The sequence below is a fragment of the Cyprinodon variegatus genome, unplaced genomic scaffold, assembly GCF_000732505.1.
Source record: "Cyprinodon variegatus isolate N-32 unplaced genomic scaffold, C_variegatus-1.0 Scaffold71, whole genome shotgun sequence".
Lineage (NCBI taxonomy): Eukaryota > Metazoa > Chordata > Actinopteri > Cyprinodontiformes > Cyprinodontidae > Cyprinodon > Cyprinodon variegatus.
The window spans coordinates 986,465-1,014,457 of NW_015150524.1; the positions used below are offsets into that span (position 1 = coordinate 986,465).

Genomic DNA, 27,993 nt, shown 5'->3' on the forward strand with positions numbered 1-27,993 from the left:
TTTGTGGTTGCATCATGGTCAGGGAATGGGGATCCTTGCATAGTTTTTTTTTGTTTGTTTTTACAATGACTAATATTTGTTTTCTGGATTAAGCTCTTAAAGATCTAACACTTGTTGGTACAGTTGCCTTAAAGGAGGGCATACATTCTACAGATGTTAATATTTTGTAGGCTTTGTTTAATAAAGGTAATAAATGACATTATATAAATTAAGATGATGTACTTTTTCTATTTGATTCTCTTGTAAGCGCCATAAAAAAAAAAAAAAAATAATAAAAAAAAAACTACAACTACATTACCCACAAATCCAGGTTGTTGGAGTAAAGCGAGCTACGGGTGCCCGCGTGGTTTTGACAAGCAGGCACGTTGGAGAGGCTCAAACGGAGACTGGGGCGCACCAGAGAAGGAGAGCAGGAATTGCAGAGGCAGAGGCGCGCGGGCGCACGGTCATTTTCGCCCTCCCGCATACCGGGGGAGTCCCACATCTGTGCCTCCACCGGAGCGCAGGCGTTTAACCAGGCTTTGTCAGTACCTCCACACGGAACCAGACTCTAACAGAACCCTTTTGCTCCCTGTTTTTTACATTTCTCCCCCTTTTGTGTTTTTTCCTTTTCCCATATTTAGCGGGTGCAGACGCTGATGTTGAGCCAGAGGAGCGGCTCTTAACATTTAAGTGGGTGGACGGTTCCTCCAGCCGAGGCGCAGCGGAGGAGCTCAGATGAAGCGGGGACACGACGCTCGGTGACGGATCCCAGACCCGGGCGACAAGAGGGACTGATCCCCGCTCCAGCCAGCCTGCAGCCCCGCCAGGATCTCCCTTATACCAGGGGTGAGTGTTTCATGCAGATATACTCGTGGAAACGCTGCCGTCCACTCATCCAGCTGTGCCGCGCACATCTGGCAGCGCTTCAAATTGAGTTTTTTTTCCTCTTTTCCATTTAAACAAGTCAGCGCCGTTACCTGCCGCTGCTCTGCATGCCTCCAGCTGATCTGGGCTCAACTGTAGGCATGCATGTGTAATAATGATGTTGAAACGCGCACACCGTGATTGTGCGCACAGTGAACCCTGCATAACCCCACCTGTTTTTTTTTTTTTTTGTTTGTTGCTGTTGTCTTTTTATATTTACAATAATCTCACCTATTTCCCGCATAGCTGCATAGACACTGTGAGCTTTTTGTGTTATGATGTCTGTCTCACTCCATAGATTTTACCTGCGTTTAATTGGACGTTTCAGACTCACATGAGTGAATCGCGCCAGATGTTTAAACCCAGATGTTTGTTTTTACATATAAACAGAGGGGAGGGGGATACATCCACCCTCCTGTCTAGTTGGACAGGACACATCAGCAGCAGCAGCAGCAACAGCAGCAGCTCATCCTGCAGTGGTGATCCAGCCAGTGAGTTTGGATACTTATGATTCTGAGCTCTGATCTGTTTTTTTCATTAAAAAAAGGAGAAGAAAGAGTGCAGAAGACAATGCCAGTGTCTGTGCAGTGACAGTTGGTTATTTATGGGCCCCTCAGAGACATGCTCAGGCTGCCCTGGTGCAGGTGCTGTTAGTATGCAGAGTAATGCTCAGTGTGTCTGTCTGTCTCTCTCTCACACACACACATACACACCCCGTCTCACGATCTGAGTCACTGGGTAAGGACTTAGTTCTCTTATATTAGCAGTTAATGAATAATTTCTCCACACTGAATGTTGGCATGAAAGGGAAATGGCTTTACCTTGGCATTCAACTGCTGTCTGTCAGACTTGTCTTGAGTGTGTTACCTTGTGTGTGTGTGTGACAAACAGAGTGAATGTGAACAGCTTAGACCTATTGTGCTTCCTACCTGTGCAGCGGGGCTAGTTGTCATAGCAACGGCCTTGTAGCTCCGTTGATGTTCCTCCTGTCCTCATCGGCAGGGTCAGCTCACCTACCACACCACATCTCGTCTCAAATCTACCTCTGAGTGTGTGTATCTTTGTGTGTGTGCTGAGAAGTAGCCTTTGTTTGCACTTTGCTGCAGTTGGAAGCCGTGTAGGTTGGCAGCACAAGGAAATCAGTGTGTGGATGTGTGTGGAGCTATGCATGTGTGTGCGTACAACAGTGTCACAAAGATACACCCTGCCGATATGACAGTCGACAGCTCAACCAATCACCTGTCTTCCTTTCTCTGCCTATCAGTGTGTGAGGTTGTCACAGCCAGGGACCCTCTTTATACAGATATATGGAGATAGAGAAGGCAGAATGGACACATGCATGCATGCATCTTGAATGTATAATCGTGTGGAGATACTCACTGATTGGTACGGTATAGATCCGGATTCCTCATATTTCCTTCAGGGTTTTTAAAGGAAGTTTGGTGCCAGTTTAAGTTTGATGCAACCTGTTGAATGGTTGGATTATGATGCATGCATGCATTATTTCTTAATGGGAGGATTGTGGATCTCAGCGTCACTATTAAAACACTGACAGAACCACCAGACACCCATCCATTGTCTCAGCCTGCTTATCCTTGCAGGGTAGTGTGGGGGGTGCTGGTACCTATCTTCAGCTGTCATTGGACAGGTCAGCCATCAGACATAGCTTTAAAAAAAAAAAAAAAATGCATTAAGAACTTGAGATTTTCCAAACAGAATTTCTTCGAATTCTGTTTGCATTGAAGTGCAATATGTTGTTTTTGTGTTTTTTATTTATTTATAATATCGGACTGAGTGAAATGGTACCAGGTTCACACAGTATAATAACCTTGAGTAAAAATAATATGATTTTTTCTGCTTTTGCAATTTATTTTAATCAAAAACATGCACCACTTACTTCTATTCAAAATGTTAAATAATAGCAAAGAAAACATTTTGAACATTGCAGTTTTGTTTCTTTCATTTTAACCAAATTCTGCTGCTTCGCTATCTAGCCATAATCAGGCACTAAATTGTGCAGTAGTTTTTAATAATGTTAGGCAATATGAACTTATGATTTTATCACAATATGTTGTTATATTTGTTGTGATATGATTTAAAGTTATAAGATAGTGTTGATAACTGTATTAGGTAAATACCATTCCCAAGTACACTTCTGCAGGACATTTAAAAAAATCTGATTGTATCACTAAACGGCACAAAATAGCAGGTTTATGCTATAGTATTGAATTTATTGATATGTATTGATGGTTAACTAAATCGCTAAAAGTCAACAAATCCAAATTTCTGTTATGATGACAAAATCCTACACATTGAATGAAGCCGTAAATGTCATCCGTAGTATTTAAGTGAACTTGATGTGTTTCATAATTTACTGTCTAGTTGTCTTGCTCCTTGTAAAATAGCTATGGGACAGTTTGTGGGTAAAATGTCAATAGCTACGTTTACACGGACACAAATAATCAGATTGGAAGTCTGATCAGATCAGAAATGTTTTCTGTAAATCTGTCAGAGTGAAGATTTTAATCCGATTTGGTCTGATCGGAATAGAGGTGAGAGAGGTGTCTTTTTCTGATCGCTGTTCCGATTGTCCAATTAAACACCCATTCGGATTTTTGGAGAAAGATAATCTCCACTGCGTATGTGTGCAACCTCAGCTGGATGGTTTTCTGCCCTTTTTTCCAGATAATTACACAGTCGCGCACATGCTTAAATGATTTAATCTGTTCAAATGCTTGGTATATGTATACTTGCCTCACAATTGGATCCTTTCATTTAGTGTCCATGTAAACTTTTAATTTCCAACAAGAAATGTTGTGCCATGCTGCTCCTAAGTCATTTCAATCAGAGGCCAGGGAAAGTTCCTGGATTACTACCACGTTCCTTGCCCATTTGCAGCATGGAACAACACAGTGTTACCCCTCCCTCACCTGTTGCTACCCCACAATATTTGGAAAGCTGGCTATAAGTATTGTACAACATCTTTCTTTGGTTGCAAAATACCAATCTATTTGAATTATTTTCTATCCATAAACCACTGTTAGGTATGAGTGTGTGTGCAGTGTCTGTATAACCCTTTGATGGAATGCGACCTGTCCGGGGTGTGCCCCGCCTCTCATCCATGATCGCTGGAGATAGACCCTCCAAGGACAAACTTGTAAAAAATGATGAGTGGATAAAGGCAAGTTGACAGTCATGGTGTGTAAAACTCAAAGAGCATCACAAATAACTCTTTTTAGAAACGCCGGTTTAAAACAAGTTACCAAAATGGTAAGTCGTGCCACTTTGAGCCTAATAAACCAGCCAACTTTAGTTTGTTAAACTTGTCAATCTATGTGGGAAAAAAAAACAGCCAGAGGGGTTTGCAGAGTAAACAGTGTGCACTTGGAAATCACTGCTAAATTTGAATAATTTCTGTATTTTACCTGAATTCTATCTATCAAAATATAGGCACAAATTATACCTATATCCCTATTGTACTTGCAATAACTAGTTTGTTTCATTATCTTTGCAGGAGTAGGAATAATGGTTGATTTTATGTTGTAAATAAAGTAACCTGCTCCTGTTAAAGACCTTTGTTTGACATTTTGCTGTAAAAATGGAAGTAATATGTGGATGCCATATCATATTAGGCTCATACTGGTCCTTTCCTGACACGGAGTAACATTTTAACAAGCAGACATTAGCCACTTAATTAACCAGCTTTTGTACAGTCACTAGTCAGCTGCTTAACAAACATGCAGCTCATACATTTCCAGCTTTAGTATTAAATATTATTGCTTTATATAAGAGTTATAGGTGCTGTTGTTTTAGTTTTCACACCAGTTTATTTGCTTCTCTGTCTGGTAACTGAAAGAAGCCTTTAGTAGCTTTCTTTCAGTCAGCTGATCAGCAGTGGCAAGCAGCAAGTGAGGAAAGGGGAGGACTGGTGTCCTTAAAAGGATTTAAAATGGTAGGAACCATATGAGAGAAACCTTTTTGATTTTTAAACCATTACGTTTTCAAATCTTAGTGCACCTTGCTCCAAATAATAATTGTACGCCTTACATAATATGTAATGTCTAATATAAAGTTGTAGCGATCTTTTCCTGTCCAATGATAAGCAGAAGTCTCAAAACACTCCTCTTATTCTAATGGATTTCTTCTTACTTAAATTAGGGAGTTTATGTTTTTATCGTAAATTGTAAAGTTTAATTTGAGCGGTTTTTAACCAGCAACTTTATTTTTTAAAGTGGCAAAGCTGGTTCAGTCGATATTTGATATTTTAAGAAACCAAAGTTTTACTTAAAAACAGAATTAATGTGATTTGTGCTTGTTTCTTGCGATGCATTCAGCTGTCAGACGACTCCAAGAGAGACGCAACCATTAATGTTCCGTAAAACGGCTTCTCTTAATGTTTTGTAACAGGATATTTTTCGAGTATCTGACAACGTTACTTCATTTCTACTACTGGCTAAAGTCTAAATTTGCCCATAGGGTCTCAAAGACCCATCTTTCTTGCTCCGGTTAATCCAAACGTCACCTGGAGTGAAACGGCTTTCGCTGAAGGCAGGTAAATGCGGTTCATCTCCCACTCACACATGTACACACCGATGCACCCACACAAACACACGTTCACAGCAACCATTTAGTGTTAGTGTAAGCAGTGTTTGTATGCTCCATTCTGTCACCTCCCACACGATACATTCATAAAACGGCTCCTCGGCGCCAAAGGCAGTGACTCAAAAAGAAGACGTCTCCCCCTTCTTCTCCCTCTCCTGTTTCCCTCTTTTAACCTCTCTGCCCCCGTATATCCGTCCTCTTTGTCAGTTCCTTCCCATCCTACTTATTTCCTTTTTCCCCTACCTATGTTCCTCACTCTCTTCGTCTCCTTCACCTCCTCTCCGACCCACCCCCCCAGGCAAAGCTGGTTGCAGCCGGTTTGAGTCTGACAGCGCAGAGGAAGCTGCGACCTCTCACCTCTGGAGGGATGGAGGGAGGCAGCGGGAGAGGGATGATAGAGGGCAGCGGGGATGGATGGATGGAAGGGGATGGAGGGCGGCAAGGCTGCAAGAGGCGAGGGAGAGGTCAGCGAACAGGAGGGATTTGCCAAGGAAAGAGAAGAGGAGGAGGAGAGAGATGGAGCTGGTGTGGAGGGAGTGAGGGAGGGTACAGAGAGAGGTCAGGGAAGAGAAGGGGTGATAAATGATGAGCGAGTGGAGGGACAAGTTGGGAGAAGACACAGAGCGTGTGAGGACGAGGAAGGCTGGGAAAAAGACGGGAGTGTGAAACGGCTGCGTACCTCCCTAACAAGCTGGACAGAATCAGCTCAATTATTAAAGAAGAGCGAGAGATGGGGAAAACACGCAATCACGCTTCTCAGCGTCTGGCTTTCAACACACACTCACCCATTTGTAGATCATTAGAATTTACAGTCTGTCTGATTTTGCGCCTGTTGCAGTGTTTTTTTGGGTTCCGCTCTACGAGCATTCATGAGTCTGGGTATGTGTTTTTTAAAAACAATGAGTCAGAGGATCAGCAGAGACCTCACACATACACAAACAAATATTACAAGCCAACTTGATTGCCACCAGTGTTGTCCCATCAGTATGAGTAGATAATCAGCGCACTAAGGGGTCTGTCTATAAATCCCCAACTCGCAGTTCTCACCTTCACCCTCTCCCTCCTCTTCCTCCTTCTTTTTTTTTTTTTTTACCTCCTCCTCTGAGGAAGTGTATGCCCCTGAGGGACTGAAGGGATTCACTACCTTCCAGGAGCGATAGAGATTGTGTGTGTTTGTGCATGAGAGTGAGGAACACACACTTCCTGATGGAAAGCGAGTGAAAGCAGGAGGAAGGAGGGAGTGGGAGGTGTGTGTGTTTGGGGGGGAAGGAAGAGATAAGAGTGAAAGACAGAGAGTAGTCAGGGAGAGGGGGGCGGGGGGGATGGATGAATGCACTGCACAACGTGTGAGTGTTTGTGCATGCGAGAGAGAGAGAGAAAGGGAGATGGTTAAGAGATACAGAGGGACAGTAGAAGTAATAATTTCTCAGAGTGTGGCACAGATGTGTGTTCTTGCGTCTCAAAGCGTTACTTTGCCTCACTCAGGGCTCAGGGCCAAGAACCAGGAGAGGTATGGTGAGGGCGGACCGCAAGAGCGCGTGCCTTCTCCTGAGGTGTGTCTGTCGGGGTTGCGGCTGACGAGCTGTCAGTACCTACACTTGGAATGTTCACAAGGCGGCCATTGTTGTTCAAACAGCCAGCAGCCTTCTCCTTGGCAACGGGCGCTGCTGCAGTGTTTCCCACAGCAACTGTGGAGCAGGAGTATGGAGGAAGGAGGAGGAGGAGTTGGGAAAGTCAGGGCCGCAGCATGGGGGCCCCTGTCCAACAAGCTGGCCTCAAGGTCTGAGCGTTTGTAGGGGTCCAAGCATCTGGTTTGTGCGTCCTGTGTGTGTGTGTATGTGTGTGTGGTGTATATGTGTTTATGTGTCACATTCTTGGCCTTATAAATGTAAAATAAAAAAAGAGCGTTGTGAACATTTATATATAGTTTTTTGATCATATATGTTTTTGTGAAAGATAAAGCACATCTCTCTTTTGTTCTCCTTAAAAATGCTCAGAAGTTTGAACAAAGTCTTTATAGAAAGGGAATGACATTAAGGTCTGCTTCTTATTCATAATAACTTTAACAGTAAGATCTTAAATATAAGGAAAATCAATGAGAGGATTACAACTTTTCATCAGTAATACTAGAATGTACAAAATGCAATTGGATTTACAGAAAAATACAATATGAACACTAGTTGAAATTATGCAACCTTTATTTCCATTGCTGCAAATTTAATATAAAACTTATCATGGGTTGTAATGTTGGTATGAATCTCTTATTACATGTAGTCATACAGTTATTGCCATATGTGTGATGCAGGGAGTCAAACAGCAATGCTGTGCTTTCAGGCAGCCAGCATAAAATCTTAAGCTTTACAGAAATACAGGAGTTGGCTTGATTACTTTGCTTTCAAAATACGATCAACTTGGTCTTCCGTATATAGTAAGGAAGATAAATGTAAGAAGCCCAGAGGAATTCTCCCCATGAAGCTTCCAACTTAGCAACTTTTTTGTCATTTTTAGTGAATTTTCTGGCTCCTCTAACAACCTTTTAAAAGAATAAAAAACAGGCAATGTGTCTGGAGACTTGTGTTATTTAAAGGGAATTTCTCGTTTACTATTCAGAACGAGTACCATCGAGGTCACTGCACTAACATCAATTACTTTCTTTAGTTTTGACCTTTTTTGGACAAATCAGGTTGTTAATGTTCCTTTAGAAAAGTAAAAATAAAACTTTATGACAGTATATTTTATGTTCTTCTAAGCATTTTTCTTATTTTTCATCATTTAAATGTATATGACCTTATTCACCTCTTCTGCAGCACAGATTACAATTACATGCCTATGCAAATTAGTGATGATGTCATCTGGTGATTAAAAGAGCTTTGAGCTTCATTTACTACTAAGAAGTTAACAATTGAACATAAAATCTGGAAGGTTCCCGTCATTCTTGAACATCGTAAGCAAAATTAAAAGATATGTCATAAGAGAAAATTGAAGCAGTTCTGAAGCCATCAGTTGTTAACACATTAGTGTCCATAGATACCGATGCCTTATCATGACAACGCATGTTTTTAACCTGTTAACACAAAATTGAAAGCGCAAGTTAAACATATTAAAAAGCCACTTCTGACTTCAGTTCTGAATTCTATTAAAATGTCAACCCTGATTTATAATGGATGAATTTATAATCTGCTTAAATGCATTTGTGATAGCTCTTTTACTTGCTAACAGTCACTCTGAAGGACATACCTTAGCTAACAGACTAGCATCAGGTAAAAGAAAAAAAAATTGTAATATAAATTGAGAAAATCTGTACTTTTTCAAGCTTCTTTGCTAAAGCAGTTTATTATTGGCTGGGTTCTATGCATGCATAGAAAGCAGATATTGTTATTTAGGTCTGAGCTACTGATATCAATATTCAATATCCAAGTAAATTTTCAATATGATCGATATTTTCTATATCCGTATTGTTTCTATTCCTAACCCTAATACCTTAGTAATAGATCTATTAAATAGTAATAACAGTTAAGGCTGCAGCTAATGTTTATTTTGCTAATAGATTAATCTGTTGATATTTTTCATTAAATTATTAATAACCTTTTTTTTACAGAATCAAAAACAGGTGAAACTGAAACTATTCAAATGAAGGAGTTCTGGATAGAACATATTGATGGACAAAAAATGTTTTTTCACATTAAAGGCAAAATACTAATATGTTTTTTTGTTTTTTTTTACATTTTTGATATAATTACTGCTCTGAGTGGGTTCCTCTCTCAGCTAAAGCCTTGTTTTGGAGTCTCTATACTTTGGTTAAAAATAACAACCAAGTACTAAATTAGTTGGCAATTATTTCAATAATCGATTAATCGCGATTTATCAGATTAATTGTTTCAGCCCTAACAGCAATAATGATAACAAATGAAAGATAATAATAAAAATCATATTTAATAACAATAACCTGATGGTTGAAAGATTTTAGCTTGTTACTCATTTTTTCAAAGCATTAGGAAGGTACAAAACTGTTAAAATATATTTTTTTAATGTATTTTTTGTGATTGAACTACAGGGAGCTTCATCAATAAAAGAGACCAGCCCATTACTGCCTAGAGCTAATTAAAGGAAACCTAAGCAAATGGTGCTACATAACTGTTCCTATGCTCTTTTTTTTTTTTGGAGTATAAATTTTGACCCAAGTTTTACCCTTGTGTAATCTGTTTCTAGCTAGCAGTAGGACAGGTGTTAGTTATCCCAGGTTTGAAAAAAATGTAAATGGTGTCATGTTTAAACAATGGCACTTGTGAATCTCCCCCTGTGGAGTCCTAGCTTTTAAGGTTTCCTATAACTGTCAGAGCGTGATTTCTAGCATCTTTTTTGCACTGCTTTAATATCTTTTTGTAAAGGGGCAATGAAATCCTGGAACGATTTTATCCACTTAACTGTTGCTCGTGAGTTGAATATCTTGGCTTTCAAAGTTTAATGTGAGTTTCCTACCCTTTCTTAGATATATTCATATCTAATTTTTAGAATTAAATATGTCTTGTAATTCAGCAAGTGTATAACCTCTTTTGACAAAGAGCAAGCTCGTATAAACATATTGGAGGTATCAGTAACTGTCCATTCATCAGTCGTGCCTTTATTGACCTGATTTCTTAGATATGGTTGATTGTTTTTCACCTACATGTGTTTTTCTTTTCTTTTTTTTTTTTTTTACTTTGTTGCATCCACATATGCATGCTTCTTTCCCCCACTGGTATGGTTGTTGATCACATGACCCAATGAAAAAGATGGCCATAAGCAATGCCAGGAAACTGCCTGCAGGACAGTGAGGAAGAGCAGGGGAGAGTGCTAGGCTGAGTTGAAGATGAAGAAAGGGGTGTTTGGGGAGAAGGGGTTGTGGGAAAGAAACTGGAGGCGGCAGGAGAGGAAGACAAGTAGAGGGTTCTGAGAAAGGAAGGGGGTTCTACGGTCCTCCTTCCTTGCCTTAAAATAACTCCTGCATGCATTTTTCTGTGAAACAGATTGCAGCGAAACACTCACATGTGGGTGTGTTTCGGTGGTTGTGTTGGTTGAGGAGGATCCTGATTTTGTGTTGCCTTCTCCAGTCCCCTGCGTTCATCCTTGGATGAGCCGCCATTGTATCTGGTCCGTGTGAAGTCTGTTTAGATGTGCGTCTGAACGTCTGTCTGCTTTTTTTGTTTGTCTGCACATATGGTTTATGTGTTGGTCTCTGTTGAGTTGTACGCCTGCCGTGCGTGTTTGTTGTGCGTGCTCGTGTCTGCTCTTGGCAGGAGATGCAGCACGCACACTGGTGATGGAGATCATTAGGAATTTCCTGCAGCTGGGGAGGTGGTGGTGGATTTCTTCGTCGAGGGTGGCTGGGATGTGAGCGAGAAGGAGAAGAGAGGTCATGGTGAAGGAGAGTGTGGGTGGGGGGGTGGCGGTTTCTTGTTTAATGTGTTGGTGGGACTCTGATATGTGTGTGTGTTCATGTGCTGTACTGCGGCTCCCTTAGAACCAAATGTGCAGAATAAGTCCATTCCTGCTAGTTAGCCCCTTTTAGCTTTTCTAACTTTCACCAATCAAGGTATATCAGTGTTTTCAAAATCTTAATATACTTTAATCTTCATTTTAATGAGATGCCATCAAAGGTTGCAGAATTTTGAGACTGCCTGTGTTTGCAAATTAAGGTCTGAAAGTTTTTATGTTATCAGCTGGAAGAATTCCTGATTGGAAGAAATATTAAATGGTTCCCAGTTCTAACGTTAATCTGATTCTGTGGACAGGGATTAAAGATTGGGGTGATTGTAAAGGGCCTCCAACCCTAAGAGTAAGCTTTGTACCTACAGTAAGGGAAGATGTCAAAATACCAGTTGAAATATGCAAGATCTCATTATATGTAGCAACTATAACAAAAGGGTTTGATTGCTGTGATGCAAAGACTTTTTTATTGATTATTTGAAAATGGTATCAGCAATTTTTATCCTTATATTTTATAATGAAATGCATAAAAATTATTTTCTTTTTAGGGGTGACATTGGCGTTGAGTGCAGGAGTTTTCCCTGTGATTGGAGGGTTGTCAGTTCCAACCCTGGCTCTGGCTTTTAGTGTCGTTGTGACTTTGGGCAAGACACCTCACCTGCATTGCGTACTAATGGTGGTCAGAGGGCCTGGTGGCGCCAGTGTATGGCAGCCTCACCTCTGTCAGTGAGACCCAGGGCAGCTGTGGCTATACTAGTTTGCCACATCAGTGCATGACTGTGTGTGTGAATGGGTGAATGACTGAATGTGGTGTAAAGCGCTACAGGCCATTTACCATTTTTACTAGGTATTTGATACTTATTTTACATACTCTTTTTTTATCGTTTCTGAAATAGCTTTCTCTTTCCCCCCAAAAAAAGAAATGTCCTAAGTGAATGAAAATAAATCTATATATTAATTTATTTTTTACAAATAGTGCTTGAAAAAACACTTCTAAATCCAACTGGTTTTATGTTGTTAAATTATTTAAAGCTCTAATTGAGATATATGCTGCATTATCATTATCACTGACATTAAACACCAAAATTTAATTATGTTATGTTGCCAAAATTAAATGGAACAAGGTCCAATCTAGAGGCTTTGGTTTGCTGTATGATTTTGCGATGGAGTTATTATATAGAGGGTTAGGTAAATTACCCTAAAATCTCTAAATCCAGAACCAGTAATAATAATAATGAATTATTTAATGTATGAACTAATGAAAACATTTAGATTATTTCTGGCAGTGTAGTTCTAATGATCGGAGGGAAAAGAATATATCTGCCAAAAACATTTCCCCCGAAGAATCAATACTTGTTCTATCTGCAGTCAGTCAATAAGTCAAAATATGATTGAAAAACGATTAACTTCATTGATCACTAAGTGAAGAACATTATATTGACAAACTAAAACAAACTGATGGTTTTAAGCCTTTGTCTGTTAATTATTCTGATTTTATTTTGCGTACAGCTTTTATTTCTTATAGAAATGTTTATACAGATATTTTGAGTCATTGATAACTAGGACTCACTCTTGTCAGCTAGAGCTTCCAGTTTAACCTAACCTAATGTGTTAAAAGTTTGTGCAATAATAGCACTCAGAAACAGAAAAATAATTGATGGGTCGTAGTTTTTTCCCCCCAAATATCTTTTCTTTTGCTAATCAGTCAGTGAGGATGTATATACCCCCTTGTGTTGAACTCAATATGGCAACTCATGGTTCTTGACTTTAATGGGGCACTTATTTCACTATCATTAAATTGAAATGAGCAATAACTGAAACGGGTTTGACTATATCTTAAATATTAAAAACGTAAAGCCCAGTTGGACTTATCAAACTTTTCTTCTTTGAAAATAAAAACAAAAAAACAAAAAATAAGTTTCATAATAGTTGTGAAACCTATTGTGTGAAAACAAGAAAAAAAAAGATTCGTAGTAGTTTGACCAATATATTTTTAAATTCATCTTGTTTCTCTTCAGATAATATAAATCTTTCATTTACTAAAGATTTCCGTGGAGAGGAACAACAAGAGTTTACCCCATTTTCGGGGGAATGGCGGCCTGGTGGTTAGGGCATAGAGCCTTGTGGTTAGGGCATAGAGCTTGGAATCCGGAGGTTCTGAGTTCAAGCCCAACTCCCACAAACTGCAACTCTGGCTTTCTGAGCAAGACCCTTAACCCCCAGCTGCTCCCCATGCGCCGCACAATGGCAGCCCACTGCTTCCCAAGGGGATGGATTAAATTAGTTCATTTCATTGCTCTGTACTTGTGACAGTGTTATGACAATAAATTCATATGCAAATAGCGTATCTCTGAAAATGATTATATACACCAGTATACAGACCATTATGATCAATTTCAACTTAACAATAACACATCAGACATGCCAACTTATAGCTGAAATTGCTAAGTCATTTTGATAGAAGGCTCTGCATCAAAACTTATTTGTGAGGCTGCAGACAGTCAGGGTGCCTATACTGGTTATGTTATGCCTGGTATCTATGTGTCTGTCCGTATTCTTTAGTTTTTAGTATTTTGAATAAGTTAAAAGTTAAATAGCTATGGGAATGGGGTACAGAAAAAGGAGTCATTCAAAAAGCTAAACAGGATTTTTTTTATTCATTTGCTTGAACTGATGTGGCTTTCTCATCATGCAACACAGCACTAAGTTGTCTCCTTCTTCTTCTGTTTTCCTCTGCAAACCTCTCACAGACAAACTTAAGTACCCACCAACTTGTTATGCCGTCCTCGGCCGTCACTGATGTCTCTCATTGCTGTGACGGGCGGATGCTGTCTGAGCTGCAGGTTAAAGTTGCATAAGGGTTGAGTTGATGTACAGGGAGCGGCATCAGCCCTGCTGGCCGGGTTTCCACGCGGTGTCACTTGGTCTCTGTGGACCCCTTGACCCACTTCCCCCTCCCCACACATTTCCCACCTCTTTTCTTCTCTTTCCTGGCCCTCACGGACACTTTCTCCATCTCGTTCCTCACTTTCATCCCTCTCCTTCTTCTTATCTGTCTAAACCTCTTGGAGCCCCCCCACCATCCCCCCTCCCTTTTCCCCACCACCTCTCTTTTTCCTCCCCTCCACCCCCCTCTAAACCCCCCCCATGCTGTTTCGGTGCTGCTGCCTGTCTCTTAGCAACAACTGCACACCCGTTAGAGCTCAGTGAGTGCTTTTACAAACACACCCAGGAAAACACACTCTTACATGTGCACACTCCTGTTCACGCACACAATTGGTCGCGCAAACGCGTGAACAAGCACACACGCACACGCTGGGTCTAGTTCCTCATTGAGGGTTTCTGCTGGCAGGCCTGTGAGTCTGCAAGCCTTTGTGGCAGTGAGATAGATGAGGAGAGAATAGATATGCTGTACAACTACCATCTACAGAGTCATTGCGCCTCCCAGACTGCGTAACAGGGCAATTGCCCAAACTCCAAACTGGCAGCCTCTTGTCTCTGCACAAACACACTAACGCACAGGCATTCTGTGGCATGGTGTGTTGTTGCTGCCTTTCCCCGCATTTGCACAATAACACCAAAAACTTTTTTTATGAAGAAAGTGGTAAAAAAAAAAAATGTATTAGATCAAAAGTGTTCAAACACTCCTCATGCCAGAGCTTCTTTTTTGTACAGAAGATTCAACAGATCATGATGTAGGAGCAGTGCATACCATCGGCGTTTTTTACTGAGACAATGTTACACCACTGTGTGTTCCAAAGCCCCAGAGCCATCCATGGGAAAATGCACCAAAGCACATTCGCTACGTATGATTATATTGGAATGGCGGCTGAAGTATGCCAGGAGTGCTTTGCCTAAACAATGAATCATAGCAGAATTGATTGGCTCGCATCTAAACCCTGTCAAAATGCCCCCTGCAGAGCCCAGAAGAGGGGCATTTGCATGTGTGTCTTTGTTTTGCGTGCGGGGAGCACATGCGTGCGTGAGCGTGCGTGTTGCGTCTGTCTTTATGTGTAAATCGGTGTGTGGGAGGACGAAGCTGCAGGGGCATATTTGCATGTGTGTGTTGGTATGTGTTGGAGAGTGACAGCGTGTATGTGTGAGCACATGTGATGCTGTGCTTAATTAAAGCATGTGCTCCTCTCCTTCGCTCACAAACTGGTCAGATGAAGCCACGATTAATGAGCGCAGTTAATTAGACCGGAGAGAAAGTGAGAACGGGAGAGAAAGTCAGGGAGGCGGCAGCAGGAAGGGAGTGGGTGATGGGGTTAAAGAAGTACGAGTGGTGTGTGTGTGTGCGTGTTCATCTCCATGTTTGTCTGTCCCAGTTGTGTCATTCCTAAGAGCAGCAGAGGTTGTTTCGCTTCATGCGTGCAGCCCCGCACTCAGCTTCAGCAAAACACCCCCTCTCCTCTTCCTCAACTGACTTATCCTCTTCCTCCTGCTCCTCCATAACTTTTTTCCTCTTAATTTCCCTGTCTGCTTGTCCAGTCACGATTCTTTCCCTCCTATTTCAGTCACATCTTTCACTTTCCTGTGTCTTATGCAGCCCTGTCGCCTTTTCATACATTCCCACCCTTTCATTCTCTCACTTTCTTTGCCTCCTGCTCTCTGTCCTCCCTCCCTCCCTCCATAATCAGAGCCATATGTTGGAAAGGAAAGGCAGAGAGATCTGACAATGGACATAATTGTGTTGAATGTGGAGTGTGTGCGCTACAAAGTTAAGAGCCAACAGCGTGCATGCATATCTGCTCACAAATGTTGCAAGCCTTCCTGTGTTTGTGCCTGATGAGCATGCGTGGCCGCCAGCACATGTGGTCCAAGTCTCCTACTTCTGTTTCTTCCTCCTGTGTCCGTACTTCTCCTTCTCTCCGAGGTTCTGCTATCCCTCCATCACTCCTGTCTTTGTGTCACCTTCATCTCTACATCCTCTCAACACCTCGACTTTCACTCGCCTCTCTGCTTCCCCCTGGTGGCAGCAGTGTTTAAACATTTTTGTTTGCGTTGCATCCCATAAGAAATCTGCAGTTTCTGGCAAAACATAACAATAACTGTACATGTGCCTTTTTTTCTTCCAGCTGTAATGACTGTATATTGTTTATATCATTTAGAAAGGTTGTGATGTAAAACATTTTCTTAGCTTGTTTGCATAGTATAAAAGTAATGATCAACACAACAGGCTTCAAGTACTTCCATATGTAGCAAAAACCTGCTATAAGATAGAAAAAATGAAAGAAGAAGTCAACTTAAACAATTTATACTGCAAGTCATCCTCCAACATAATTGTATCTGATGGGAGATGGTGCAGCCCTCTCTCAAATACTGATTCCAGTCTGGCCCAATTCAAGCTGTGACATCATGTACTAATCACTTATTCTCTTTCTCTTTGTGCTCCTCCTTTCCCCACATGCCTTCCCCTCCACCTTCTCCAACTTTCTGTCCCCTTTCTCCTTCTGTCTGTCTCTGTCTTCCTTTTCTTGCACTGTAGCAACCATGGGCAGAAGACAGAGGCAGGGGAAAGAGAGAGAAAAGTCTGTGAGCTCTCCACTGCAGTATTGATGACCCAATGATCCCCTGCAGAACAGAGCCAGTCAGGCAGACCGAGTCAGACTCAGCTCAGAATCAGAAAAACCACGGCAGTTCGGTCGGAGCAACCAACGGAGTGGGGTATGAATGGTACATGTGGTCTTATTTTAAAATATTGGTGTGTGGGTGACACATTTAATAGGAGTATTTCAGAGGAGCTTTTTGGCACCTTACCAAATACATTGACAGTTTGGGTGGAAAAAGTTTAGGAGCAGTAAGAAATAAAACAGGCAGAGTTTACTAATTAAAAAAAATAAATCAAACTAAGGGATATTGGCATATTTTAACTCGTTTGGTCTCTGTCTTTATTTCTACCTTTAGGTGTTAAAGCTTTCTGCCCCTCCGAGCTGTTGAAATTGTCGTGCATAGACAGCTGAAACAATCTCTCTACATCCTGACTGAATACCTGCAGAACTGTTCACTGAATGAGTGGCTTGTCAGATCCTCTTCATTCAAGCCAAACTGGCGCTCCAACAGGTCTTGGGAAGACTCAGACTGAGAAGAAGGGTTGTGTTATTGGACTGGAGGGACTGGAAAGACCTGAGTGCTGGACAGGGGAGCTCACACTCCATGGGGCATTCCAGGATCCCTTTCTTGAAGGACTGGCCCTTGTGACCTCTGACATTGCCCCCACCTCTCCGTCCATCCTGGAAACTGGTGCTTATCTGCAGGAAAGGCTGGGGCACTCCACATACCTGCGGAGTCACTCTGAGACCTGCATGACAGCTGAGGCGCACACCTTTTCAGAGACTCTCAGAAACATGCAAACACATGTAGATCCAGAAGTGGATGCAGAGGCTTTCTCAAACCCACACATGGACAACTGTGGACTTGTGGAAATCAACAATGGCACAGATTCTATAGACTCAGAACTCTGTAAAACTCTCACACTAGAGGCCATGAACACAACTTCACCTCAGACTTTGCCTTTGGCGATTGGCAATCATCCTGCTCCTACCAATCCCCTGGAGGCCCCAGCCCAGACTGTTGAGTTTAATGCACCCTTAAACTATGGTTCAGTCCACTCTGAGCCTAACCCAATAACGGATTCTTCCTCTCTCCCTGTGGAGACAGAGAAGAAGTATGCACTCCGCAGCTCGGGGCGTCCTCGCTTCCCCTTGCACCTGCGCAAATCATCTCGCCTGCATAGAAACATGGAGGATGGGGGAAAATTAGGAAGCAGAGACCGAGGAAGAGAAGAGGAGGAGCCATTAGAGGAGAAGATCTGGAGGGTAAAAGAGGAGGAAGTCACTCCTGGTGTTAAAGAAGAGCATTCTTCTGTTGAGGCTGTTCTACCAGCACCTACCTACCATAAAGACAACTCTCTTACTCCTCTTGAACCTAAACCTGCTCCAAAACCTCTTCTTAAACCTGGACCAAGACTCGGGCACAGACCTGGACCAAAATCCAGGTGTAAGCCTCCTTTGAAATATGTGCATAAAGCAGCTCCTAAGAGCATTTTAAAGCAGCGTCTGGCAGCACAGGCCCTCCGCCAGTGTGCTGCCTCTCCTCTTTCCTTTGAATCTGCACCTTTGTTGGCTACGAAGGAAGAACCTGATGCAGACTTGGGGGTATGTCCTCCCAGCAACAGCAAAAAAAGGCGTTATGTTGGTGTAAGTGTATTAACAATTATAAAAAAAATTGCCTTGCAAAATTGCTCCTACTAAAGGAACCTTTGCACAGTTTGAGGCTTCATTCTACAAACGTCACTGTATTTTATTGGGGTGTTTTTTAACAAATAAAAGCTCAAGCATTTGTACTCAGCCTTCGAAGTCAATGCTTTCTGGGCCAGCTCTTTGCTTTAATGCTAGATTCAGTCTTTCGATCTCCTGCACCATTACCCCCATTGTACCAAAATCTAGATAAGTAAATTTTTCTTAAAATAAGTGCAGTGTTCTTGAATTGAGCAGGTAAGTGAGACACTTTGCCAATGGTACAAGACAATTTAAATTTTAAATAAGAAAAAACAATTGAGGGTGTGCTTTGGTGGTGCAGTGGTTAGCGCACACCACCCATGTATGGAGGCCTTAGTCCTCGACGCAGACAACCCAGGTTCGAATCCTACCTGTGGTCCTTTGCCGCATGTCTCTCCCCCTCTCTCATACCCCCTTTCCTGTTAGCCTAGTGTCCATAAAACAGCCACTACTGTTGTAAAAACAATTGCGTTGTCTTATTTAAAGTGCATACTATGTAATTATCTTATTTTAAGAGTAAAATACTAATTCTGTTGGCAAATCGTCTAATTTACCTACTCAAATTAAGAATAAGTACATTTAATTTAAGAAATGTTGACTAATTTCTAGATCATTTTTGTAGTGAGCTAACTTGTGAACAGCACTCCAAAATGTAACTCTTCCATTGAGGCACAAACTCTCCCCCAATATGAAAGGGGTAAGCCACCTTAATCTGGTCAAGAACCATAGCCTCGAACTTGGAGGAAGTGTCTTCATCCCTGCTGCTTGGCACACAGCTGTGAACCGCTCCAATTTATGCTCTAGGTCTTGGCAGAAGAGAGCAGACAGAACCACATAATAAAAAAGCAGAGTTGAAATCTGCTGTTCCAAAAACCAGAGCCTCTCTGGTCCTTGGCTGTACCTAGAAGTCCTGTCCATAAGCATAAACAGGACTGATATATAATCTTATAATGCGGCTGATGCACCAGTCTGTTGTGAAGAGAGAGCTAAACCAAATGGCAAAGCACTCAGTTTAACAGTTGGTTTAGGTTCCTGTCATCACCTATGGCTTATCATTTTGGATTAAAGGAATGAGATACTGGACAGAAGTGGCAGAAATATGCTTTCTATGCAGCTGGGCATTCACTTGGAGATTGGGTGAGCTGCCTGGTCATCTGGGGGCAGGTTCCTCATTAAGAGCTGAGGTGACTCAGTTCACTTTGTAAGACGCCCCTTGGTTGCCTCTTGCGGGAGGTGTTCCAGGCATGTCTCACAGAGAGGGGCTCAGGGGACAGACCAGGACTTGCTGGATGGACTATGTCTCTCAGCTGGCCTAGGAAGGCAACTGGCTTCCCCCAGCAGAGTTGCAGAAGGAGTCTGGGGAGAGGGAATTCGGGGAGTCTCAGCTGAGACTGCTGGACCCCTAACCCGGCCCCAGATAAATGGAAGTATACAAGTACGAATATGAATACAACAGCTTCAGTTGTTTTGGGTTATGTCTTTACCACCTTTCCACATTGAGAGATTGACTAGGCATTTTCCCCATTTTACTTTGCAATTTTCACATCATATTTTCTTTATTGGATTTGGTTCTGTGCTTTGACTGGACCACTCTAATAGATATATATACTTTCATCTAAACCTTTGCCCTGTTGCTCTGGCTTCAAGCTTGGTGTCATCCTGCTTGGAAGGGAACTTCTGTCCTAGTCTTATGTCTCTTGCATGATCCAAAACGTTTTCTTTTAGGCTTCCCCGTCTTCTCATTAACTCTGATCAATGTCCCTGTCTCTGCTAACAAATCCTCCAAGCATGGTGCTTCCTTCAGAATGCTTCATTGTGGGGATAGTTTGTTCAGAGCATTATGTCCTGTTAGTATCTTGCTGAAAAAAAGTTTTGAACAAATACAAGAAAAAATTTGTCTAACAAGAGTACCATCTTCTATGTATTTGCTACTTCCCCCTCAACACTTACAGCCGCACATGAGATATCTTATGTTTTTTCTCTCTGCATTAGCATTCTTCATACTTCTTTTCAGATCAAACTTTATTTTATATGTCTACACAGCAGTTAGTTACATTGAAATGTGTATCTCAACAGTTATAAAAAATTAAGTTCACAAAGTGAATACTTTTGCGAAGCACTGTTCACAGTATTGTAACTTCTTCACTCAATTTTCTTCCATGTATACATTGATTGTTTTATTTTCTCATTTCTCTTTTAACCAACAGGTAAGGAAGATTGTTGTAAAGGTGCCTCGGATTCCTTTCAGTCTCAGCCGTCGACAGAAAAGCTACAAAATTTCCAGTTTGGAAACGGTTACAGGAGCCGAAAAGACTAACGACGGCAGTCCAGAAGGGTCTGAAGCAACACGAGAGCCAACTGCACTTCTCCGAATGAAGAATAATGGGAAAAGCGTTATGGTAATGTTCCCTCCTGGAGAACTTCCTGTGATTCTCAAACGCAGACGAGGAAGACCGCCTAAACAGCCTTTACCAGGAATACAGGTTGAAGCTCCTAGTGCTGGGACTGCTGCTGTTCCTGGGGAACTGCCCAAGAAACCTAGGAGACGACGTCGGACTAAACTCCCTTGTCCTTATCCATCCTATGTTAATGACACAAATGATGTAAAAACAGAATATGGGGACGTTCTCTCCAAATTGGCTTTTTTAAACCGCCAGCCCCCAGCCACTGGCCGTTGCTCCCCTCCTCGCTGTTGGACACCAAGTGAGCCAGAAAGCTTTCACACACCCTTGGAAAACCCTGGAATATCCACCCTGCTCCACAGGCTCACAGGATCTAGACGCCCCAGAGGTGGCAGAGGAGGGGGGCTTGGAAGAGGTGGAGGAGCAGCAGGGGGTGTAATGGGCAGTGAGTGCAATAAGAGCACATTCAGTGACTTCTTTGAGTCAATTGGAAAAAAACGGAAACTGAATCTCCTGTCTCAGCATGGATTACCGAGGAAAAGACGAAAGGGGGTGGGAGGAGGGGTGGGTAGGGGAGGGGGTATGGTGGGAACGGAAACTGGAGGCGAGAAGGTTGTTAGACGGAGACGTATGAGAAAAAATGGTGCATTTAAAGGGGGAGGGATGTCCATGGGACAGGAATGGCCCAATGGGATGGGTGGATGGGACGAGGAGGGGGCTATGGATAAAGATAGAGTTTTTGGTGGATATCAACTCTGTGGATCTCCAAGAGGGGGCTTTTCTAGTTGTAATGTTGGACGAGGAGGTTCCTACAGTGGTCCAGGGGGTAGCAAAGGGAGTGGGCTTGCAGGAGAGGACTCACAAGGACTATTTGCTGGTTATTTCCGATCCCTACTTGATTCTGACGACTCCTCAGACCTGCTGGACATTTCTTCCCAGTCTGATCCTCGCAAATCTTCATCTTCTACCTATGATCCATCCAGCTCAGCTGCCTCTCACAACTGGTCTCCTCCATTTCCCAAATGGAGCACAAAAGGAGCAAATGCAGGAGTGGAGGGTTCAGCACATCCTCATGGCTCCTGTGCGAGGTCTCCTTACACCTATGGAAGTTTAGCCCAAATATCTCCCACTACATCCTCATATCCTAAATCCACTCCTCCATCTCTCTCACACTCTCCCAGCTCCCCCCATCCAGCCTCTTATGGTCACTACCCCTCTGGTTACTCATGTTCCCCTCCCGTAGGGCCGCAAAGGACCTCGGACTGCAGCTTTGGATATGGGTCACCCCATGGCAATGGCAAAGGGACTCCTGCCAATCAAATGGGATATTCTAATTTCCAGGGAGCCACCAAGAGAGGTTACAGTGGTTATCCAGCAGTAAGCCATTCCCCGATGGGGAGGGGGGAGTCAGCAGGGCCTACATCACCTGGAGGAGGTTACATGTCCGTAGCCAAAGGTAGCCCCTTCAGCTCCCCTGGACTAGAGGGTTACAAGCAGCACACATCCAACCAGTGGAGCTGCAGGTAAATTACTCCTGTTGTCTGTTGTCTTTGGTTATTGTTCAAATTCAGAATTCAATATGTCCCAGAAAACTATTAAATATCATAATTGTTTTGTCTGGAAAAATATTGAATAAGGAAAGACATAGTAAGAACTCCATCCACATAGTAATATTTGCATTAGATTCCCTGTAAACTTTTATTGCTTAATTTTAATAGACAGACTTGTTAAAACTAAAGCATTATTGAGTGTAAAGTGTATAAGTTAATTGTGTTTTTTTTTTTCAGGCAACCTTTTGGCGGCTGGTCAGCAGACAACTTTGGGTCTCAGTACCATGGTTACAGTGAATATGGCTCCAGTGAGTCTAAAGACATCTTGGATATCTCAAACTACACCCCACAGAAAGCTAAACGACCACCATTTCCTGAGAGCCTGTCAGAATCCTCCTCGGACTCCTCACATGTTGGCTCAACAGCTCCTGTTACCGGACCCAGCTCCACTGGTGGCAGCTTTAAACCAAACGAGGCCAGCTCAGTGAGTGGAGGCCAATCTAGTCTGTCTAGTCTAGAGAAACTAATGATGGACTGGCATGAAAGCGCATCAGGACCTTCGTACAACTGGAGCCAGGATGTCCTTTTTCAAGGTGGGGGGGCAAGCAAACCTGGCCGTGGTCGCAGAAAACGGACTGATCCGCATTTAGAGAAGGAAGGAGGTTCTGCCTTACATTCTGATTCCCCATCTAGTCCTTCCCCTACACCTGCTCATGGACATAAGCGGGGAGGGGGTGGAGGACGGGGAAGAGGCTCTAGAGGAGGTAGAGGAGGCCTATCTCCATGCCAGAGAGAGCGTCCAAGTGGATCCAAAGTCAGAGGCAAGGCAACCTCTGCGACAGGAGCAGGACTGATGATGTCTGCTGGAGGCCCAGAGGGGTCTGTGTTGTTCCAGGAGGGGCTGGATTATTACAGTGGAGACAGTAGCAGTCTCTCACCCTTGGCCACTCCTAATCCCGCTCCACCCTCTAGCTACCACCAGGACACCTGTGAGTACCCGTCCCCTTACTCGGCCCATCCCTCCACACCATCCTCTGAAGAGCGATATCCAGCCTTATACCCTGGTGAATCCTCCTCTTCCCTCTCACCCAGTGTGTCATCTCCCCCTTATCCTCCCAAACCCACCCCTCCTCCCCCCCAGTCCTACCACCTTCTGCCGTCCAGGACCTTTTCCCCCTCCTGCTCCCCCTCACCTCGTTTAACCCCCCACTGTGGCACAGCGCTCAGCCCCTCTCCCCGTCCTCCCCCAAAAGACCCTCAGTTTTCGCAGTATGACTCCCCCAGCTACTGCAGCTCTCCTTACTGGTACGGACAGACATCACACAGCAGCAGCCCCAGCCCACACTCAAACACAGCCCTGCACACCCACAGCAATCCACACGCAAGTCCTCATGGAAACACACACCCTAATTCACTCTCTAACCCGACCGCAAACACGCACACCCAAATGAGTGACCCACAGCATCATAGCCACACAAACCTGAGCTCACACACCAGTATTCATCCAGCCTCACACCTCCAGAGCAGTCAACCCCACCTTAACACTCACCTTCCCTCCCACGCGCACCCCAATCCCAGCCCTGGCCTGCACCCCCACTCAACACCTGGGTTGTACGAGGAACGGAGCCCTCCCTCTGCTATGGCTCCTCACAAGCGGGATTTGGTCCCTCACAGCATGAGCACAGGTCTTCGCCAGGGCCCCCTCCCTCATTCTCCGTACTCCAAACGTCCTCTAGATGCCTCGCCTGTTCAGGAGGACACCTGTGGCTACTCTATGCCACAACAATCCTACCAGGGCATGGGACATCGCTACCCCTCCCAGACCTCTCAGGGTGGAGGCGTTTTGTGCCAGCTCCTGGAGCCAGCCAGTGATGATAGCTTCAGCGTCACCAGCCTGTAACAGCAGGTGAGTTTATTGCACATTTGTATCAAGAGTTGAGATTTGAAACCTTATGGATCATTTCCAGAGGTGTCAAGTAACGCTAAAAAATACTTTGTTACTGTACTTAAGTACACTTTTTAGGTATCTATACTTTACTCCATTACTTATTTTTCCTCCTACTCCTGAATTTTACTCTTTACTTTTTCACACAAGTATCTGTACTTACTATTCCTTACCTTTTTAAAACAAACGTTACTCGTTACTCTTGGCTTCGGTTTAATGCAGAGGTCAGGGATTAGCAGACCGCGGTCCGGTGTTATGCCGAAAAGTGCATCCCTGCTAAGATATGCATCCCCAGTACGGGTGTTACTGTATGAACAACGTTTAATCCAAAGAGTTTGTCCGAGGTGCGGCTGATTTATTTGTTGTAGTCTCTTGTTATTCACACAACAATAAACAGTGATAGCCGACGTAAGGTTTGAAACTGCAAAACTTTCTCTTAAGAGGAAAATCAAACGTGAATCACACAGCACAGCGTTCACAGACCAATGTGATGCATTTGTGAGCGTCAGATGGCTATGGCTATTCAGCAGCATTGCACATTTCACACTTACAAGGAAAAAGACATAAACGGAATTGAACTTAACTCATACAATAATATATTTATTCAGAAACAGTGTGGGCTTTCTTACAATACTGAATGCTCTATAATTCTATTTCAGTTTTTTTTTCTTCTAAAAAATATAATATTTTTTAGAATATTACATCAGCAAATTATCAAAGTTTTTCAAAAGCCTGTTTAAAAGCTCCAAATGAGGCTTCAGATCATACAGCGACAATTGCACTGTCATTTTTTTACAGGGCAGAATTTGCATTTGCTGACCCTTGTCCTTTAACTACTGATGGATATACAGGAATACAGTCATACAAGAGTAAAATCCTCTGAGATAGCACGGCATGCAATTTTTGGCAATTTCTATTTTTTTTTTCAAAATTCTATGCATAACAGGAATGCATAAATACCTAATTTTATTCTAGTGTTAAATTCTGTTTAGTGTAACATAATTAAAATGTCTCCAGACCTTTATTGGTTGATGATTTTCTTTATTCAGACCCCGCTGATTTTTAATTGGTTACCCCTGGTTTAAAGTTTATGAATAGTTATTACACGTCATGTGCCCCATTCAATGCAAATCATGTGCGCCATCCACATCTAGTGTAAACTAGTGTAATTAGATGAGCCATATAATGCAAACACTCATTGGTTAGCTAAAGGAAATCATCAGAAGCAAGCAGGTGTTCTTCAAACTGCAAACGTTAATTGTCTAAGCCATGCTACAATGAAGGATTCAGAAAAAGATGTTGAGATGTCTGAAAGGTCGGTTACAGGTGATGAAGACGGAGACCAACAAGACCTCCCTCATCCTTGGCCCTATGTCAAAGAATTTTTTGAGATTGTCAAAGTAATTTGCTTTCAATTCATATAGTGGCATCTGGCTATTTTTTTAAAGGTTACTTTATACTTTTATACATTAAGTAGTTTTTGGAGCACATACTTTTTCACTTTTACTTGAGTAAAAAGGTCAAGTTGATACTTCAACTTTTACGAGAGTGTTTTTAAACAGCAGTATCTATACTTCTGCTTAAGAAAAAAATGTGTGTACTTTTGACACCACTGATCATTTCCCAAAAAACAGAGCTCCATGCATTCTTCCCCTCTCATCTATTACCCCTTTCCCACTGGCCAAAAAAACAGTTTAAACCTGGGAACAATCGGCTTTTATGCTACGTTCAGACAACACGCTGCTGAAGCAGCAGAATCAGCTGGTTTACATGCAAAGTTTGGTTGTGGAGCATCAAGGCGCATCTTGACGCATCTGTGCAGCACCTCATGAGCTTCTGAGCATCTGAGAAAGGTGACAGGCTTCACAAGCAGCAGCTGCTGGAGTTGGAAAAATTTAACTTTTGCTGCCCAACACGGCACATCAAAAAATCAGAGAAGCTGATCTGGGAGCTGGCAGGGAGAGAGACACTGCACTCCTGATGCAGATCTCTACGATCACTCCCCTGAAACAGTTTATTAACACTAAATTAACTTAAAAGCTCGAAAACCTGCCGAAAAAAAAAAATCTTTGCTTTTATTATTCTGGAGCTTGCAGTTTGGATTACGAACATGAAAAATGCCTTCCAGCCACCTCGAAAAACAGCGGAAAACCCCCAAGTGTCGACCGGGCCAGAGGCTGCCATTGAAGGGGATTTTCACTGACAAAGTGCCGCTGTTGTACGCGGGTTTCGTGCTGGTACAACAGTGAAATATTTGAAGGTAGAGTCGTAATCTTGATGAACTGAATGCACAGATGATGTTTTGAGGTGGACTTTCTCACTTAAAAACATATTAAAACTACTTTTTACCCACTTATAATAGCAAATATAACCAAGCCATTCTCTGCCACTGAACACAGGAGCAGCAGAAGCATCGGACGAATTTGGACACACCTTACTGGACTTGCTTAAGGATCAAAGTGGCACTTGAGGCACGTCGGACCTTAATGTGTACAACATTAAAAAATAAAGCAGCAGAGCTTTTTTGCTGCTTCCAGTGCTTGCGGTCTGAACGCAGCATTAGTGGCAGTGGGAACAGCTCACTGAAGCGTGTCTACCCAGGTCAAACGACTCAGCAGGGGACCCTGGTTTAAATCATCTCTAAACAATTCAGCTCAGATTGGCATATAGTAGGAACATCAGACCAGGTTGACCTGTGAAATTACATGATTCTTTAGAACGTAGCGTACACACCGTGCCAGTTGCATCTGATCTAACAAGCCAAAACAACTCTGTTTACATTCAATAATCATGGAGCAGCACTGGTGAGAGGGATTCGGACTAACAAATGCCGCGGTCCATTGTTAACTTTCCTGATTCCTGTCATACTGGTGACATCATCAACAATATACCAGCGTGATAATGTAACCAGACACGCAGCTGCGTGGGTACAGAGGCCACCCAGCTTGTCAGACGCAGCTTTTTTGCCAACCGGAATGGAGCCAAATGCTGATTGCCAGCGGGTCGACCCATGTTTAAAAAACCTGTGTTAACTTGCTAATTTCAGTGGAAAAGAGGCTTAACACCAAATTTAAGTCTATTGCACCCAAAGTTGCCTAGTTCCTAAAAACAGTCCACCTGTGGCTAAATTAATCTCAATATTAATCCAGTTGTTTTGTTAAAGCTTTGATAGCTTTATACCCAAGAATGCTGCAGGCAGATCAAGGAGAAAGTTGTGTGAAAGTTTAAAGCAGGATGTGGTTAGACAACTGTTTGCCAAGTGTTAAAAATCTCAGAGCTCTGTTTAATCCTTCTGCAATTGAATATACCAGTCAGGACTGTCCACCTAAACTGGCAAAGCATTAATCAGAGGAGTAACCAACACAGCTTTGGTAAATTCTTCTTTAAAAAAAAGCAATGAAGAAGGCACATCAAACATGGAAAATAGTGCTAGCATCTGAAGATACAAAAATCACCCTTTGGACTTAAATAAAAAACAGGAGAAACAGAAAACAGCATATTACCCTGGACTCATTGAAACAAGGTAATGGCAGCATCATGGTGTGTTATTGTTATAACAGGTAAACGTAGGCGGAGGCTCACCTTCTAGCAAAACAACCTTAAATATGCAGCTATGTTTAGGTAAAGGTACTTTCATGCCTCAGAATGGCCTGTTGAAAATTCTACTTGAAAAATTCTTTATAAATCTTCCGACTAAGGTTAAACTTTTTTTTGTCGAAGAATGAACAAGCCTCTAGATTTTATCAACTGTAACAAAATTTGTTTTCATACTCTATGAATTCAGGTGGGTCCGCAATCACATCAAAAAACAATATCACCTGATTGATCTACCACTAGCAGAG

At 42.6% G+C, this 27,993-nt stretch overlaps 1 protein-coding gene across 3 annotated transcripts in view; it reads left to right on the forward strand.

Moving 5' to 3' along the window:
- The first annotated feature begins 374 nt into the window (after window positions 1-374).
- The window catches only part of ahdc1 (AT-hook DNA binding motif containing 1), a 34,127-nt gene continuing 6,508 nt past the window's right edge, over window positions 375-27,993 (forward strand). Inside the window, exons 1-6 of one of the 3 annotated variants that reach the window (XM_015372384.1) lie at window positions 375-523; window positions 624-828; window positions 16,463-16,650; window positions 16,882-18,173; window positions 20,462-22,179; window positions 22,444-24,112. In XM_015372384.1, the coding sequence (XP_015227870.1) occupies window positions 16,986-18,173; window positions 20,462-22,179; window positions 22,444-24,106 (4,569 nt within the window). In that variant the 5' untranslated portion in view covers window positions 375-523; window positions 624-828; window positions 16,463-16,650; window positions 16,882-16,985 and the 3' untranslated portion in view covers window positions 24,107-24,112. Of the gene's footprint in view, window positions 524-623; window positions 829-1,377; window positions 1,398-16,462; window positions 16,651-16,881; window positions 18,174-20,461; window positions 22,180-22,443; window positions 24,113-27,993 lie in introns of those variants that run through there. The other 2 variants (XM_015372385.1, XM_015372386.1) reach the window with 2 other exon arrangements.